The sequence below is a fragment of the Agelaius tricolor genome, unplaced genomic scaffold, assembly GCF_023055355.1.
Source record: "Agelaius tricolor isolate 1412-34295 unplaced genomic scaffold, bAgeTri1.0.p SCAF_12, whole genome shotgun sequence".
In the NCBI taxonomy this organism is placed as follows: domain Eukaryota; kingdom Metazoa; phylum Chordata; class Aves; order Passeriformes; family Icteridae; genus Agelaius; species Agelaius tricolor.
In genome coordinates, this window is record NW_027269272.1 from 25,946,057 (window position 1) to 25,964,629 (window position 18,573).

An 18,573-nucleotide genomic window follows, 5' to 3' on the forward strand; every position below is an offset into this window, starting at 1 on the left:
CAGAACCCAGCGCTCCAGGGAGCTGGAGATGTGCTGCTCCCAACAGCTGATCCTGCTCTTCCCTGGCACCACTGCCTCTGGGAATCCCTGCCTCTGCAGCACCCCCAGCACCTCTGGGAATCCCTGCCTCTGCAGCTGCCAGGGCTCAGACAGCTTCTACACAGCATTACGGAGCAGAAGCTGAACCAAGTAATTTGTCAGGTGATCAAAACAGAACTTGAGCAGTCACTCAGAAACACTTAATTATTTGTCATTTAAACAGAACAGAGAAGAAAGAATGGAACAACTACAGATGGTGCTGGACAACTGACCCATGGCTGTACTCCAGACAACGATAAAATCCAGCAATGCTTTCCAAATTTTAAATATTAAATACGAGTGTATTTTTAGCAACTACGATTTTAAGTTTTTTTAAGCATAAAATAGCTTCTTAATTCACAAAAGGTCTTTGCAGTTTCTGAATGCTCCTTTTTGCGTAAAGTCAACACACAAAACACACAGCCTGAAAAAACCTGGAGGAGTCATATACACACAGACATAGCTTATATATAACATACAATGAGCTCACACACATACACAAACAGTCTACAGTGTGTGTGTGTAGCCCAAAGCAGAACAGCTGACAAGTATAACAAATAACTTCAACCTTCCAGTGTTGCTACTTTGTCAGTGTCTAACTCCTTAGGTATCTAAAATTACCGGAAACATCTAAACCATAAATATGAGACAAATGCTGTGTAGAAATATTTTACATTGTTACAAACATTAGCAGTGTCTTCAGCCAATGGACTAAACATGGACAGGAGACCCCACTTCCCTTCTGATTTTCAGTGCTGGACTTAATGAAGCCCAATGCTAAAGGATTCCAACAAGGCAAAACAGAGGTGTGCTTTCCTCCACAGTTAAAAATAAAATCCATCGGCAAGTGTTGTTTTTCTCTTCAGATATATTTAATCACACCAGTAATCACATTTGGAACTAGGTGCAAAAGACCTGTTGCAAAAAGCTGGCAGAACCTGGGAACAAACAGATTTTGTCAAGGAATCTTGGAGCCTGCCTGCACACTACATCCTGCGATATCTCCTGATCTCCCTGGCCTGCGCTTTGCTCTTGCCTCCCCATCCCCTCCCATCTGCTCACTCAGCTCAAACAGAGCTCTCTCTCCTGTGTTATCTGCCAGGTGCTATAACAGCATCTGACCTCTTCAGCCTTTTGTCTCTCTTCTGTCCCTCCCTTTAATTTCTTTCTCTCTTCTGCCTTGTCTTCTCTTCTACTTAGAGACTTAATCACCTTTACCACTGTCATAAAAAAAATCCCATTTCCTCCTGTTCAGTGCAGCCACGGAGAAAAACCCAAGCCCTGTCCTGACTGCAGTGAGCTCACTCTGTGCTGCATGCCTGTTTTGCCAGCTGCAGCTGCACACACCATCACTTCTGCAGCAAATGCCCAGCCTAGGGAGGTGCTCCCTGGACTCACCCAGCCCACCACACCCCTCCAGTATCACCTCGAAATTTAAATCAGAAATGATTTTTTTTTACTATGAAACAATTCCTTGTGTTCCACTGTCAACAAGAGCTTTGCATGTTAAAGTACTTTACTTGGAATTAAAGCTGCCATATCCATCCATCCATCCATCCATCCATCCATCCATCCATCCGTCCGTCCATCCATCCATCCATCCGTCCATCCATCCATCTGTCCGTCCGTCCCTTGCATGCCCAGCCCAAGGGAAGGACCTCACTCTGCTCCACAGACAGGAGGTGCAGCCAGCAATCAGCCAACAACAGGAGTAAATAACAACCAGTAGATACAAAGTGCTAACTCTTCTGTTTCCTCCAAGGAGGGCTTAGTGAGTGGGAACTCTTTAACCCTTCAGTTTGCCCAGGCAGGGGCTCTCCCAGCTCACCTGCATTTTTATTTAGTTACAGCCACTGCAGACATCCAGGCTGTCTCCTGACTCAGCTCGCTGCAGGGAAAATTTTACCAGGGCACCAGACAAGCAACGGTATGTCAATGCAGATGATTTTCTGAAAAAATCATCCACCCTACAGCCAGAAAGCAACCAGGGTTGCAGGCACAATTTCCCATCTGAGCAGGCTGTACACACTGACTGCACTGCACGAAAGGGGCAGGGACAGCAGCCCCAGCAGCCCGTGCAGCTGCAGCCCAGCCTGTCTCTGATGTGCTCCGAGCTGCTGCCTGCTGGATTCTGCACAAACACACTGCCAAGTGCACTCTTCCTTTCCACTCAGTATTTGCTTCACCAATGTCAGTTTACAGCGAGCCCCAAAGACCCAGAAAACATTTCATTCTGCCTATTCTTTTCAAAAGACTTCTGTTAAACGTGCACTCTTGTTCCTGTATAACAGAACCAAGTAAGAAAAACTGTGCTCTTCCTGGCATTACTGTGGTGGCTACTGCACACCTAAAAACCTGCCAGGCTCCTGGGGGGAGTGAGAACCTCTCCCTGAGACAGACAAAGCTGGAAAGATGCTCTCAAATTAACAAAACACAACCTCCTCCTCACCCAGTATCAAATACCAGCAATGAACCTGTACAGGATTTTAGTCTGAATCCCAGTCTAAAGAGAAAGATAAAAAGCAAGCAGAAAACAATGAGTTTTACTCCTGCAAAGTGGTAGTTAGCTACTACACCTGCAGCTACCCTGGCTTTGCTGCCTGCTCCCAGACTGCAGGGCTTTCCAGCATGTCCACACACAAATGACCCTGTCCCAGGGACACCACAGACCCCTCGGGCCTGAGCCAACGCCTGCCCATGACCTGCCCAACCACAAACTGCCCTGTTCCATCCCAGATTCAATGGAATGTTTGTTCCTCCTGGTCCCACAGGTATGTGCCCTCAACAGAGGCGGCCTCGCAGCCACCCACCCTCCACATCCTCACAGCTCCCTGTCTATGTCAGCTGTCTCCTGGTCCAGTAGGCACACGTGGGACAATTTCCATACTTTGCAATTCCTCTCTTTCAAATTTAAATCTCAATCTCATAACCATTTATGTCTCTATGTAAGCCTGGACTTAACCCATGCAAATTCAGTGAAATGGCACCAACATAAAGTAAACAGCTTTTCTCCCTCCCAGAACTGCTCCTCTTTTCAAACAGCATTCTCTCTTTTTGCTAACTCTCTGTACTATTTTGCCAAGTTAGGAATGGTCCAGAGAAATCTGGAGCTGAAGAGAGTCTTTCCAGGAACTTGACGGGACTTGAAGTGCTCTGAGATGAAGCTGGATCCAGACCTGCTCCCCCAGCCGGCCCCTTCCCCCTCCCGCTCCTGCCAGCAAACTTGGGAGGCATCATCAGCATTCTCCCATCAGAGCCCACCATCCCCTTCTGAAAACACACAGACCTTCTTGGGATCTCCAGGGCTGAGAGCTGAGAAGTCTATCCAGAGAGTGGAGCATAACGAAAAGGCAATCTGAGGAAGCAGCTTGCTAGTGCCAGGGTGAAGCCCTCCAGAAGCACTACAATGGATTTCTTCTTCTTCTTTAAAAATCCACTTCATCAGATCTATTTTCCTTTATTTGATCAAATATTGCAGTTGCTTTCAACTACCTCAATGTGTGTTCTGCATCAGTTAAATCCTGAGATGTTTCCTAATGAAGAGGATAAGTCATAAGTATTTCAATAAATTCAACCATGAACCCGAAGGTTTTCTTACTAGCATAATCCTGTGTTTCAGGACTTGACAATTCAGTGTTGACTTAAATCTTATTTCAACAGCAGTAATCCTCCTAGCGGCCCTGTGAAACAGGGGCCAAGACAGCCCTCTGGATGAGGATAAAAGCAGCTCCTGTGGTTTCCTGGGGGCTGTCAGGGGTGCTGCTGAGCAGCCCTGGTGCGGGAGCAGCTGAGCCCAGCCCAGCACAGAGCACCGGGGACAGCCCCATTCTGGCCAAGCCCAAACCCCAAACCCTGCTGCTCCCTCTGAGGCATGTCTGGAGGCAGGGCTGCGGCCTCGCCCTGGCTGTGGCTGCTCACCTGCAGAAGAGGCTCCTTCCCAGGCACGGACACACGGACACGGGAGCAGCTCCTGGCAGGAAGCGCAGACTCCTAAGCAGCACCCGGGGCAGTAGTTCCTAAATAACATCCAGCTGGGCTAACAAGGCTCTGCAGTCCCAACAAAGAAACACCAGCATTTCTCCAAAGTCAAAAAACAGATGTGATCATTCAGTATTGAATGTAATTTGTTGCTTCCAACAAATTTCAGTGAGCCTTGGCAACAAGGCATCTGTATTTGGAAAAACAGACACTTGGGGTCATCCTGGGAAGGAGACAGGCCTCACAGGCTGCTCCTGATCGCTCAGTTAAGACTTGGGACAAATGTCTGAATGGTCGTGACATGAGGTTTTCTTATTTTTTGCCTCTTTACATCTTCCCTGCAAACCAGTTCAGAATTTTACTGATTTTGACTATGCCCAGCAGAGTTCCTGACTGTAACAGGAGCCCACGCTGGTTTCTATTATGCACAGCCTTTAAGAAATGACAGTGCAAATGCTGCAGTGCAATGTTTTAATTTCTACTTAATTTCTTTCTGCCGAGGCAGAGCTGAAACTGTAAAATGAGCTGCAAAGGCTGTAGTTAGTTGTAACTCCTCTGTCCAAAGGCCTGATAAGATTTCAAAACACCATCTATCTTCCCACAGAGGAACACACGTGCTTTCAATTGTTTGGTTTGCTAATGGACTATTTGCCACTCCACCTAACAATTGCCCCATTTTCTCCATGTGTTTGCCACTTTTCCCTTTGCTTCCTCTTCTGGAGCTCAGCCTGCTGGCAGACGCACAGGCTGGAGAGGAGAAAAATGGCAAATCAGACCTTAGGAATTTGAACATTGTTTATGTTTTCATTTTTTGCCAAGGGTTACTGCTTTACGAGCTTCCTTGAAATCAGCCATGTGTCCATCTGCCTCCCAGACCTGAGCCTCACCTCCTCCCTGCAGCCCAGGTCCTGCCACTGCCCGTGCCCCAGGGATGCCAGACACCACACAGGTAAAACTACCTGAGAATCATCTGCTCAAGTGTTCTGGGTTTCTTCTTTTGCCTTCATCGAAGAAGAATCAGACCCATGATCTGCCATTCTCAACATGATTAGTGCAATAGGCTTATGGGATTTTCTTCTCTTTGTATTAAATGAAATAGAGTTCTTACTCTACACCCTTAGGTAAGTGACACAAGGGAGAACAACAAGTCAAAAAAATCAGTATTTTTAAGCACTGACAAAGTAGAAAGACTTTAGTAGAGAGACTTGAACAACTAACAATTACATCTCTGAGGTAGAAGAAATAAGATGCTCGTGAATTTCAGCAATAATAATAATAATAATAATAATAATGCTACATTTATGTATTTTTAAGCCTTCTTGGGAAAAGTGGCAGCCACTTTTACAGAATTCAGGTGTTCTAGTTTAAAAAACTAAACACTTCTACATCAGAAGATAAAATACTATCATAGCAAGTGCTGGTGGGTCTCAGACACAAGGCACCAGAACTTCAACCTCAGACATTGTCACTAAGTGACTTACACTTCTGGTTTCCAGCTTTTTCTTAGAATTAAAAAAAAAAAAAAGAAAAAAAAAAGCAGAGAAATGTGGAAGTTTAAGACTTTCCAGCTGTTGAAGAAAGAGTAGAAAAAGCTTTTACACTTCATTGGGACACCCAGCTTGAACATGAAGGAGCTGCCTTAGCGGGAGCATAGCTTAGGAGACCAAAAGCCAACTTGGAAGCACAGCACCAGTGGTGCACGTTATCTTCAAAGCCATGGGCTGGGACCTGTGCTCACCACAGCCACCGAAGCCACGTGAGGTTCAGATCACTCTGAAGCAGCAGGTTTGGGAACACAGCAGCCCCCACCCCACAGAGACCTGGTATGGGGCTGGGCCAAGCTCAGCGGGGCAGTGCCAGAGGCAGCACTGGGAGCAGCTCTGGGACACCACTGGGATAGCACCAGGTCAGCACTGGGGACAGCACTGGGACAGCACGAGGACATTGCTGGGACAGCACTGGGATAGCACGGGGGCAGCACCAGGATAGGACTGGGATAGGACTGGGATAGCACCGGGACAGCACCACAGGTAGCACTGGGGACAGCACCAGAGGGACAGCACTGGGACAGCACCAGAGGTAGCACTGGGGACAGCAAGAGCACAGCACTGGGGACAGCACTGGGGACAGCACCAGAGGCAGCACGGGGACACCCGAGCCCCCTGCCCCTCCTGCTGCCTGACACTTTGCCCAGCACAGGGCTGGCAGTGGCCACAGTGACGGTGGCCTCGGCGCATCTGCAGCTCCCACAGAATTTGCATTTGACATCCATCCCCCCATTGTTCAGACATCTTTATCTCAGCTTTCAGGAAACGCGGATGACTCATCTATCGGAACATCTGACGAAGCTAACGTAATTTCAAAAACGAGTTCTACTTCGGCTTATTTTTCCAAGAAAAAGAAAGAAGAAAAAATGTTTCAAAATTATGGTAAAAATCAAATTTCTGTTGCAAACCAGTTTCCTGATTTAGGAACTCGAGCTTATTTTTGCTGTAGACAGTCTAACAGGCTTTTAGGCATCCAAATTTAGGAAAAAAATCCTACGGCATTTAAACAAGGCAGAGCCAGAGCTGGAGCTGACTCAGCCGCTCCAGCGCATAATTTGAATACACTACATAATCATTCTTGGTTTAAAATTATCCTCCTAATATCTGAGAGCCAGATTATCCCACACACGTTCATCTTGATTCACGCGCTCCCCTAGGCCAGCCCCGCAGGTTCCATTAGCGCTAATTAGGCAGCAGGATGATAACATCTCGGGGGCTGTCCCAGCCCTGACCTCCTGCAGCACCTCAGAGGTCACAGCCACGGGCCTGGCTGCCTTTTGCTCCCCACGCTCCCAATCACCACGGGCCAGCGGCTGCTGGTTCTGCTCAGGTAAGGAGGAGCTGCCAGGTGCACCCACGGGACGTGTTTGCAACCAGAGACGGTGCCCAGAGCCCAGTGCCACTGCTCCCACACAGCACGGCAGGGCACCTCGCGAGGCAACACTGCTCTCCTTGCGCTAGCCCCGCACAGAGTCTGTGTCTTCATTTCACAGGAGGGGGAAATAGTAATTTGAAAAAAAAGCGCTTTACCCAAGCTGCAAGTTTCACTTCTGGCATCTATTTTTGCCTCCTCCCGGCAGGGCAGGGCCATGGAGCCTGGCTGCGGCGGCTGCGCTGTCCCTGCGCCCACAGAGGACACCTGGGCCAGGGCCAGAGCCGAAGGGCACTGCACTGCACAGGGTCCCTCCGAGGATCTGCTCCGCCTGCTTCTGTTCCAGGAATAGCCCAGCGCACAGGCCAGCTCCAGCTCGGAGAGTCCTGCCCAGGGCTGCAGCTCTGCAGCACTCACACCTGCCTGACGTCAGCTCACACAGCAGTCACTCCTAAGGCACACCAAGCCTCGGAGCGACACAGCACAGCTGGCTGGGCTGGCAGGGACCTCAAAGGTCACCTCACTTCAACTCTGCCAACATGCAGGAGTTTGTAGAGAAAAATTCACTGACTAAGTATCTGTCTTATGTTCAAGAGATAATGCAAGAATAGCTGTATAATTAATACTAATACTATATACATTAATAAGAAATCAAATATTTTAACATTAAGGTCAATTTTTCAGCGTGCTGCTATTTTAGTAAAGAACAAGGACATTACATCCATATTGAATTACTGAAAAATTAAAAATTACTTCTGAATGTCCTAACCAAAAATCCTTTTTAATCTGCACTAAAGTATTGACTGACCTTATAAGGTCCAGACAGAGCTGGTGCAGCATCTCCCTAAATTGCTTTTGCAGAACATCTAAAGTTTGGGATATTGCAGACAAGGTAACTCAATGACTAGAGCTGGTTGAAATTGGCGCACACCAAAACTGACACAGAGCTGAAACAAAACCAAAACTGAGCAATGGCTTCAGCAATGAGGATTGGACCGGGAATTCCCCAAAGGGGGATATTCCATTTGCAGTTTCCCCAAGGTATTCCCGTGCATGGTACAGCTGCTTAACCCACCACCCTGCCCAGGGGCTGGGAGCCGCTGGCAGCCGCAGGCGCCGGGCCCACGCCGGGACACCGCGGGATCCTGCCCTGCATCCCCGGGAGCCTCTCCAGCACACAGCAGCTCAGCCACTGGCAAACCTTTCAGCATGAGCACAAGTAAACAGCTCTGGTCAGCAGTGTATTTTTAAACAGCAGATTCTTTCCCAGCTCCCGGCTCGGCCCCTGCGCTGACTCCACAGGGCAGCAGCACACTCCTTTCCGAGGAGCCGCAGCAACGCTGTAACGTTACCCACGGTTATCACCCACGGACCTTGCAGTGCTTGGCAAAGGTCAGCCTCAGCTCCTGCATTAAAAAGGGAAGCGAAGAGCCCTGCTGACGGCAGCAGAAGGGCCAGCCATGCTGCCGAGACTGGGGAAAGCAGGCCAGGCCGCGCTCCATCCCCTTACACAGACACCAGCTCACGCTGCTGCCTGGCTCCAGCACCAGCAGCACCCCCGTCCAGCGCTGAGATTTTAAGGCACTTCCAGCGACCGCTGACATCATGTCCGGGTCACTCTAGTGGCTGCTTTCCAGCCTTTTGGCAGATCCTCGCCATGAGCAGCAAGGCCAGCGGGGTCAGGCCGCGGTGGCCAGACACACGTTGCTGGGAAACCAAGCCGGGGACACTGCGGGTGCTGCTGCACCAGCAAACCCACGGTGGCAGTCACAGCCCCTCGCTCAGGAACGGCTGAGAGGCTCCGGGGCCAGGCCTGTGCTCCGGCAGCACCGCCATGCCCACGGTGACACCACGCAGCCACTGACGGCCGCGCCGACACGCGCTGGCACCGCGGGGCTGGGACTCCCCGCTGGCAGCCCTGGCTCTGCTCCTACCTCCAGCACGTGCTTAATGCATAAAAACATCTTATTTCCACATTTTAAAATTAATACCCTGCACTCACTGTAATTGCTGTATTTAAAAATAAATTGAACAACAGAGGAACAAACCCTTTCAGTATCTGCAAGTTAAGCCATGGCTGGTGGTGATGGGGCATTTCAGGCCGGAGAGCACTGTAGAGTTCTACCCTGTCCCCTGAGCAGAGACAAGACGCACAGTGAAGCTCGGGACGCTGAGGATCTACAGACCTGCTGCAAGCCACTTCCTGCCCCGCTCGCTGTGCCGAGCCCAGCTCCCTCCCAGCACAGCCCTGCCAGCAGCCAGCCCCCTCCTGGGGTCGGGCCCAGGGAGAGAAAATCACACCGGAGAAAAAACTGACAGACAAATTTCTGCTTCCCAAGTTTTGATTCTTTCATGACTCCGATGGATTAATTCTGTACTGTTTGTGGTATTTTATATGTTAGGTTACTCAAATCATGAAAAACCAAGGGAAGGAGCTGGGACCTGCACATTTAACACCTATCACTGACACAGCAGCTACAGTGAAACAACAGCCCTGTATTTACAGTGCCTAGATGGGATGTGCCTCCTGGAAACCCTCTCTGCTCCTGCCATGCTTACACGTCTAGAGGCACCTTGCCTTATGCTAAGTGCTGTCCTTCCCTAAAGCAAGTGCACTCGGGAAAAAGATGGGATAACCACACCAGTGCCAACCACAGAAAGGCAAGCAGGGTGCTCACAGACACCCAAATAACCCAGGGAGGAAAACACTCTTCTAAGGTTCACCATCAGCTGTCCAGGGACACCAACAACCCGCTGGTAGTTACGAGATGGAAACAAATCCTCATATTGCTTACGTGGTTTGTGCTATTAAAAACAAAGAATCCTCACAGTGACTTTGCTGTTTCTACGTGAAGTGCCCTTTATTCCAGCTACAGGCAGGGAATAATTTGGAGGCGAAGAATGAGCCCCTGTAGCCATACTGAGGATTTGAGCCCGCCAGATGTATTTTCCCTTCATTCCCTATATCCTTCCCCTTCCCCTGAGGAAAGCAGCAACACAAATCGACAAGCATCAATAAAATAAAAGCAGCAAAACACCCCACTGCTGGCAGCCAGCACTTGCTCCTGTTCGGCTGCAGGATTTCTCTGGCTACAACTGCTTCTTTCATTAACCATTTATCCTTGAAAATAATATAATATTTACTCACTTTCAATGAGTCAAAGCAGGCGATTACGCGTCCGTTTTCAACTTGGCAGCTTTTCGATGGGTGTGCAAATTTACATTCCGTGTCTGGTCGCGAGCAAGTCCCCCTTTGGAACTCCCTACACACTTCCAGCGTTAGCCATTTTGTGTCCCGGATCGGTGTGACGCTAACAGCCATCTTTAGATTTTACAGGTAGTTAAAATTTCCAATAAAAATGGGCAAAGGGGTAGCTGAACTGATAAACTGGAAATTACGAAAGTGCCACCTCCAGAACACTTTTTTCCCCCGCTCCCTATTTTAAAACAAGTGCGTGTAAAACCGGGTGGCTGCAATCCCGAGGAAGAGCTGTGTCACCAGAGTTGGGAGCGTGGCACCGTTAGCGGGGCTGGGGAGGCCGGGCCGGCAGCGGGAGCGGCTGCGGGAGGGAGCGTGGCCGGGACTAGCCCCGCGCAGCGCTCAGCATCCCGTCCTGAGTGCGGCCGCCGCAAGCATGGGCACGTGGCGGGCTCTGGCAGCGGCTCCCGAGCTGCTCCCGGGGACGGCGGCGGGCAGGTGCCTCCAGGCAGCGGGCTCGCAGCGGGCTCTGCGGTGCAATCGGGATCGATTAGTTTGGCATAGACAGATGCAGCAGTTTAGAGCAACGACCGACACCGGGTTTAGGCTGGGCTTTTTCTCCTCCTCTCCTTGGCTTTCGGGCAGCAGAGATCTGACCTTCGCGGCACACTTTAGTGCACAGTGCAGCGGCGGCGGGGGAGCGGCGCCGGACCCTCCTCCCGGCGGGCGCGGGGCTGGCAGCGGCGGAGCGCTGTCGTCGCAGTCTAGCTGGCAGCAAGCAAGGCAAAAGCAGCGGCTGCTCTAGAAGCGGTCCCAAGCAGCAGCGACGTCAGGAAAGGCACTTCTTAGTACCAACCTGTGGAGAGAAGAGACACGTTACGAGCGGGCGGCGCGGGCGCCCCGCGAGCCGCCGCCCCGCGCAGGGCACTCACGGCTGCGGGCGGCGGGGCCGCGTCCCCGCGCGGGGCCGGGCGGCAGCACCGCCGCGGGCCAATCGCGGCGAGCGTTGCAGCGACACTCCGGGCAGGGAGCCAATGGCGGGGGCCGTCTTATGAAAGGTCGCGCCTGTCAGACGCCGGCCGCGCCGCGCTGCCCCGAGCGCGCCCGCCGGGGGCCGCGCGTGCGGCCCGGCGGTACCGGCGAGCGGAGCCGGCCGGGAACGGCACCGGGAACGGCACCGGCAGCGCCCGCCGGCCCTCCGAGCGCCTCGGGCCCGGCGCCGCCTGACCGCCCGCCGCGGCTCCCCGGAGCGCGGAACGCGGCGGCCGAACGGGACCGGCACCGCCCCGTCGGCCCGCCCGGCGCGAGCACGGACCGAGACGCGCTGACCCCGGAGCGGCTCGGCCCCGGCGGCGCCCGCCCGCCCGCTCGGACACGGCCCGCGGCCCCGGGGGACAGCGGCCCTGGCCGCCGGGAGCAGCGCTGTGGCCGCACCGCGCCGCGGGAGCGCCTCCGGCCGCCGCCGCAAAGCCGCCCGGTAGCAGGGCAAACATCACCGGGATGCCCCGCGGGCTGCAAGGGTTTCCCTGCACGCCGCCGCTCACATGCCCCGCTCTGCCACAGAAGCCTGGTGCCGCCTGCAAATGCCAATCCACTGTAATGAACTACAGCTCCCGTCCCACCTGAGGATCGCAGTGCCCAGAGGACGGAGCAGAGCGGGGACCCTGGTGGCACTGCCCGGGACACACTGACAGCACCAGCCACGGGGATTCTGCCAGCACTGCAGCCCCAGCAGCATCCTCCGCCTGTGCTGAGGGGAAGGCTAGCCCCATCCCCGTCTTCCTAAAGATGCTGCTTCATCATCTTCCCATTTCCCACTGCCCTCCACTGCAGGTCACTGACACAGCCCCCAGAATCACACCCTGGGAAGCGATGCTGTCAGCGTGCATGCAAACCAACAGATGAGAAAAAGCTACAGTCTTTTTCTAGGGACATAGTGATCAGAACAACCAACTCCAGGGGAAGGAAAACACACCTAACAGAGCTAATGAGATTACAACAGGCACCGTGTGTTCTTTGCCAGGACACTTGAAATCATGCCACGTTTTTAATCCCTGCTAGCAAGAGACAAACAACGACATAATTACTTGCAAGCACAGGTTAACAACTAAGTGTCTTTGTGGTAAACACAGATATTCATTTGCTTCAACTGCCTGAAACTGTGAAGTTCGGGGTCATCCTGCACCACCAGTCACTACTCCTCAGTGCTCAGGATATTGAATTCTTAGGTCTTGAAAACTTGTTCTGTAACAAATGTCCAGGCAAACCAGTTTGGTTCTTGCACTTGTGCCACACTTCCCAGCCGTGACAGATTAGCACCAAGAGATCTGCAAGCAGAGAATGTGCTGCTGGGGCGGTGTGCCAGCAGATCCAGCAGATCCACCTGGCCTCCCTGCAGCCTCGTGCAGGAATACCAGCACATCAGGGCGCTTCTGGAAGCCTAAACACAACCCCCAGCCTTCAGTCAAGGTGCCCTGCTACTTGACCTCCACAGCCAAGAGCTGGATCTGTGTCCTCCCACCATCACTCCTGCACTGCACAAAATGACTTGTGTTATTTTGTTAGGAACATCTGTTCCCTGTGAGACCCTCAGGACAGGGTGCTGCCAATGCCAGCAAGAAGGGCTGTACCACAAAGCTGTGGAACAGCTCTGAGCAGGGTTTTCTCCAGTTCATCAGCTTGGTAACCAATCCATACCAAGCATTGATTTTTCCAAACACCAAGAAGAGTTAGAGCAGCAAATTGATGCATTTTATATGCTAAAGCCAATGCAAGTTAAAGGCCACGTTTTCCAAACAAGATATTTCACTCTCATTACAGAAGTAGTCATCCCTAACAAGAAAGGAAAGTGAGCATGAAGGCAGCACCCAAAATGAAAACAGATGAAAACTAGCTTTTGTGCTCTCATGTATGACAGGAGAAATATCCCTGGTAAGGCTCCCCAAACTGTGTTTAACTCCCAGGTTTGTAATAAGTTTTCTGTTAGGATTTGGACAATCACCCACCACTCAGAGAGAAATCCTGCTCCTGCTGAGGTCAGTGACACACTTGTGACTGCACTAATTCCACCCTTCCTTCTTCAGGCTGCCACCCACAAAAAGAAAAGCATTACTCCAAGGAGCTGGTGCCTCGAAGGTAAATCTTCAGAACACAAAGAAATACTACATGTACATATTGTATGAACAGTTGCTTGAAGAAAAAGTGTTTTGTCATAGTTTGTTGTCTACCTGAAAACAGCCAGAAATGTCAGCTTTAAAAATAGCTTTGAGCAGAAATAAAGCATGACGTCAGACCAGAGGTTAATCTTCCATATCCACTAAATAAAGGAAGATGTTAGCATAGAATTAGCTTTTTTTATCTGCATAAACTATTTTCCCATCACTTGGAAATTCTCTTGTGATACTCACTCAGTCACTAAGGAGTCCCCAGCAAGCTCCACATGCTAGGAGATACACTGTCTGCAAAACCCAGCTGATATATGTGCTGTCTCCTTGGGGCTGTCCCTGATAAGATGGGAATGACTGTAACAAATCCAGAGGGACAACCATAGGGACAGGACTGGAAAAGGATTGAACTTCTTATTTTTCATTCAATTAAAACTGATTTAGGGGTCGATGGTTTCTGGACCCCACCTAGCAGAGCAGTCAGTACTAAAGACTCTTGTGATCCACAGGTGGGTTTTAAATTTCACCTTTTGAAATCTGGAAGCATTTGCCACTTGTCTTGAGAATATTGCAACATTGGTTTGGCCAAGGCAGAACCTTGCCTTGACTGAATATCGAGCTACAAGGATTGAAAGCAAATTAAAAAGTGATTCTCAGAAGAGACAGAAGAGAGAATAACACTGAGGAGTCATTCCTTAGGAGGGTAACAGAGATGACTTAGTTGTCTCCTGAGCTGGGTCAATGAAAATGATTAAGAAACAGCCTCACAAATCAATGGAAAGGTTACCTGGAAACGTCCAAGAAAGTGAATCTGACACAGAAGAGACTCCTGTTACTTCCCCTTATTGCTATTAAGACATGTGCAGACAGATTAACAATGCATTTTCCCCTCTCATTGCAGCCTTTGACACAAAAATAAGGAAACTCCCTGCACTGAGAATCGCTCCCAAAGAGGCGTTGTTTTCACTGCTCCTGTAACTGGGCTTGCTGGACATCCCTGTTTATCTCAATTCACACGTGTCTCTCAAAGAAAGATGTAAAAAGCTGGGAAGGCAAGAAGCCCAGCATTAAAGGAGAAGATGGCAGGGAAGAATGCTATTTTTATGCTTAGAGAAAGTGGAAGCTGAAAACACCAGTCTCAATGACATGAAAACTGTCAGCAAGAACAGATAATTACACAACGTGAATTCATCCTCATGACAATGACTCTAATGAGATAGGAAATGGAATAAAATCAATATTCTATTTACACTGACAGGGCAGTCTCAAAGCTTGAAATTGCCAAATGGCTGTCTTTTAAATCAAGGAACACAAAATTACTGACTCCTTACAGTATTTTCAAAACACCTCTGCCAAACTCAAAGTTTACCAATAACATATCTCAATATAAAATTTGGAAGAGATACAGCAATTACTCCATGGCACAATTGAGGGATATAATTATAGCACTGTCACAAAATTAAGCTGAAACAATGAGCTAATTAACATCTTGTCACATAACAGTATAGGACTGGATAAAGGAAAATATTCTTTAGTAGACTGCAGCTGAAGATTGTCTCACACTCTGGGCTGCACCCGCTGCTCCCATAGGACAGCACAGAAGTGGAAGCTGATTCCCTTTACAAATGTGTGCTTTTGTGTATTTCAGGAAAACATGGGAGTGCAGAGGCAGGAGCAGAGAGCAGCCAGCCTAGAGCAGGACTGCCAGGGCACTGGAGCCTGGGCTGGGTTTCCCAGCTCCCCAGCCCAGCAGCTGGGACTGGGAGCCTGGTAAAACTGCAAGCACATGTTGGCTCTGAGCTACTAAGTGCCACACCAGATTAGTAAAAAAACTGCCAACACTGCTTCTGTGACGCAGATATTTTGCATGACATACATAGTTTTAGTACTACTACTACTGCTAGTGGTAGTGTTTTAAAGGTTTTTTCTGTACTGTTTTAGCTCTGACAGACTTTCCTGGTGCAACCTCCCACTGACTTCAGTGGCTCCTCCAGCACATCCCCATCAGACATGGTTTTATCTTGAGTCTATTTCACAGTTTCTGAAACTGTTTTAGCAGTACCACCTAACTGTGACATTCCATCTGAATTTAACACACCCAAGTGTACTCGGTTCACGAAAACTTGATAAATAATGAACAAAGAGGCAACATGTTGTACACTACATGGCCCAGCCACATGCAGAATCAGGTATTGCCCCAAGATTTCCATCCCTAATCAAACTGTGAGCCAATTCCCACCAACAGGGCACAGGCACTGACATACAAATCCCACAGCCCAATCCTCTCTTACTTCAGATTACAGTAATGCTATTTTCAAGTCAGAAAGCTACACTGCAAATTCCATAAACCCTCTTACCTTTAAGGAGCAGACAGTTACGGATTAACTGCTCTTGCTGTAATTTTAAAAATATTAAAGTCAAGAAACGTGTCTGCTGATTTTTTTAAATAACCTGGGCTATATATCAATCCCTGTTACAAAATTTGAGACTTCAGGGACACATGGGATTCGCAGTTTGACAGCGTTAGCTGGACGTGTATTTATGAGCAAGAACAGGCACAGGCCAGGCCCTGTCTCTGCACGAGGACGGGGCACACAAGCTGTTATTCTGTTCTTGCAACTTTAAGTCAGGGACACAAAATGGGCAAGGACTACTCTGCCTTTAATCCACTTTTCATCAATTTATGTATTACAAAGCATTTACATATCCATCCCCACCCACCAGTGAAGTCACAAATACTGCTTCTGGTAATAAAAACATATTTGCACTGTAATTCCCTAGCCATAACATTCACATAATGTATTTTAGAAATGGGAAGTTCTGTATTATCCTGGCACAGGGGGATTCCTACCATAAAAGAAGTGACATTGCCCAAGCAAGCCTAAAAAGAAGTTGTTTATCTTTAAAAATAACAGTAATCTAGTGATTTAAGTTAAAATTCCAAGAAGTAACAAACTGAATTGAAAAAAACAAACCCTGCTTTATTAAAGTCAGTTTCATTTTCTTGTTCTAATACTAATTTTAAACATGTTTCTGTACAAAGGCTTTTGAGAGGCCATAATAAATCAACCACGCACCCTTCCCAAAACTACAAGCTATTTATTAATCCGACTCTTGCAGATTTTGTTTGATTAACTGCAAGTGTACACAAGCCAAGCAAGGCAGGAGAGCAGCAGGATGACCACGGCAGTGGGGTCAGCCCAGGAGCAGCCCCCCAGCCCTGGCAGCTCCCCAGGCAGCCCAGGGTGGATGAACAGAGCACTGCACCTGTAAAACCCTCGCTGCTCTGCACCCTGCAGGTGTGACTCAGGCTCACTAGGAACACAGAATTACTGACAGAATTTGGCTCACGCCTGTCTCGGTGGCAGCGGCTGCGGGGTGTTGGCCTCAGGAACAGCCACATGGCAAACCCCAGGATGAGTCCCATAGCCCAGATTCAGAGCCAGGAGGCACCTGCAGCAGCAGCAGCAAAGAGGCAGAAACTGTCCCATAGGGACAGGTGACTTCCAGCTGCACGTGCATGTATGAATTTATATAAACCATATATATTTATATATGGATGATTAGCATCATCCATAAGAAGAATCCCTACAGAAAAGAAAAAAGCCACATCCATGACTCAGCAAGGGAAGGAGCCGCTTCCCTCTGACACCAAATTCAGCCGATGCTGATGGTTTCAGCAGAAGTGACCCGGAGGAGCTCTCACTGGTGAGAGGTGCAGCAGACACCAACCCCGGCTTCCCACGGGTCTGATGCCTGAACCTCTCCAGCACAGCAAGGGGAAACAGCAGCACCTCAGTGCTGCTCAGGTCCCACTTCCCTTGCTCGTGCAGCTGCCATGTGGCCCTGGTGCAAAGAGTGGCTTTTCCTTCCCCAGAGACAGCTGGGTAGAGCAGTGGGCAAAAGGATTCCTGAGGGACCACTGCAGACAGCACCTGATGGATCAGGACATACACATGGTCACTACTAACATTATTAATTTATTAATAGTACCACTTCCTCCAGACAATAAGCTCCTCCCCTTGGCCTCACTAATTCATCCCTGGCTGGGCCACTCCTCCTACCTTTGCCCACATCAAAAACTCCAGATTTCAAAGTTCTTGCCCGCTCACATGACAACTTTGTTAGGACAATAATTTTGAGTCAGGTGTCTGGATGCAGCTACCACATCCCTGCACACATCAAATTAACCAGCAAGATTAAATCTGAACCTAATTACCAGGAATAGAACAGGCCATTTGTGTCACATGGTCCATGCTGATGCGTGGTCCTGCTCCTGGTGACAATGCCAGCAGCTCTCCTGGCCCTGAGGAGACACGGACCACAGTGGGGCACGATTCCATGGGGGATGCCTTGCTGCTCTCTGCTCTCTGCCTAACAGGCACACTCCCAGGCAGGCCCATCATGAGATTGCTTCATGTTGCATCTGCCTTGAGGGCAACCGAAAAGGGATGTGAGTCCAGCTCATGAGGAACTCGTTACACTGAGCTCTGCTTGCAGCAGCCCTTAGAACCGGTCACTTCAGCTCAGCCATGGCGAGCTATGGCAATGCAGGGACAATCACAAACCAAAATTACCTGGGAATGAGGGACAGCACAGCAGTTCAGGTTGGACTGAAGGACTCTGCCCAAGTGGCAAACCAGAGCCCTGGCTCTGCAGCATGGCCAAGCAGCACCAGGCACAGCACCCCTGAGGAAGGACCAGGGGTCCCACACCTCTGAAAGCACGCCAGCATCACCGAGGGGCAGCACTGCCACACTGGGAACACCTGGAGCAGGGAGGCACTGCCAGCTCAGTGCGATGGCGACACTGCCCAACTCGGCCACCAACAGGAACCACGGCAAGGACAGTCCTGAAAACACTCCAGCATCTGCTGTGAGACAGGAGACACAGCCACTGCATTTGCATTCACAGCTGTCTGTTTCTCAGGGAATCGCAGATCCAAAATAGAGCACTTTGCTTTGATTCATTCTGGCCCTACATTTAATTTATGTTTATAATCACATCCTTCCAGGATGAGACAAACTTGTACAACTTCTCAGAAAATACAATGAATCTATATAATTTATTTAATTAGTTACATAAGAATCTAAACCACAGAGAATGGGATTTTTAATTCTCTCTGCCCTGTCACCACCTGAGGTATCAGAGATGACTGTTATACACTAAATATAAAATGATTTTTCCATACACAGCAAAACTAAACAAGTTTAGGAGATGCTTTCCTTGACTTAA

General features: G+C 49.7%; 1 protein-coding gene across 16 annotated transcripts in view; it reads right to left on the bottom strand.

The window, feature by feature from the left end:
* MBNL1 (muscleblind like splicing regulator 1) overlaps positions 1-18,573 on the bottom strand; it is a 64,501-nt gene that overhangs the window by 34,705 nt on the left and 11,223 nt on the right. For 10 of the 16 annotated variants that reach the window (XR_011680929.1, XM_071438262.1, XM_071438263.1 and 7 more), the window contains exon 2: positions 10,124-11,030. The exons of the other annotated variants lie outside the window; for them this stretch is intronic. Coding sequence is in view for 9 of the 10 variants with exons in the window: in XM_071438262.1 (XP_071294363.1) it covers positions 10,124-10,297 (174 nt within the window). In the remaining variant the exon portion in view is untranslated. The remainder of the gene's footprint in view (positions 1-10,123; positions 11,031-18,573) is intronic. 16 annotated transcript variants of the gene reach the window in all.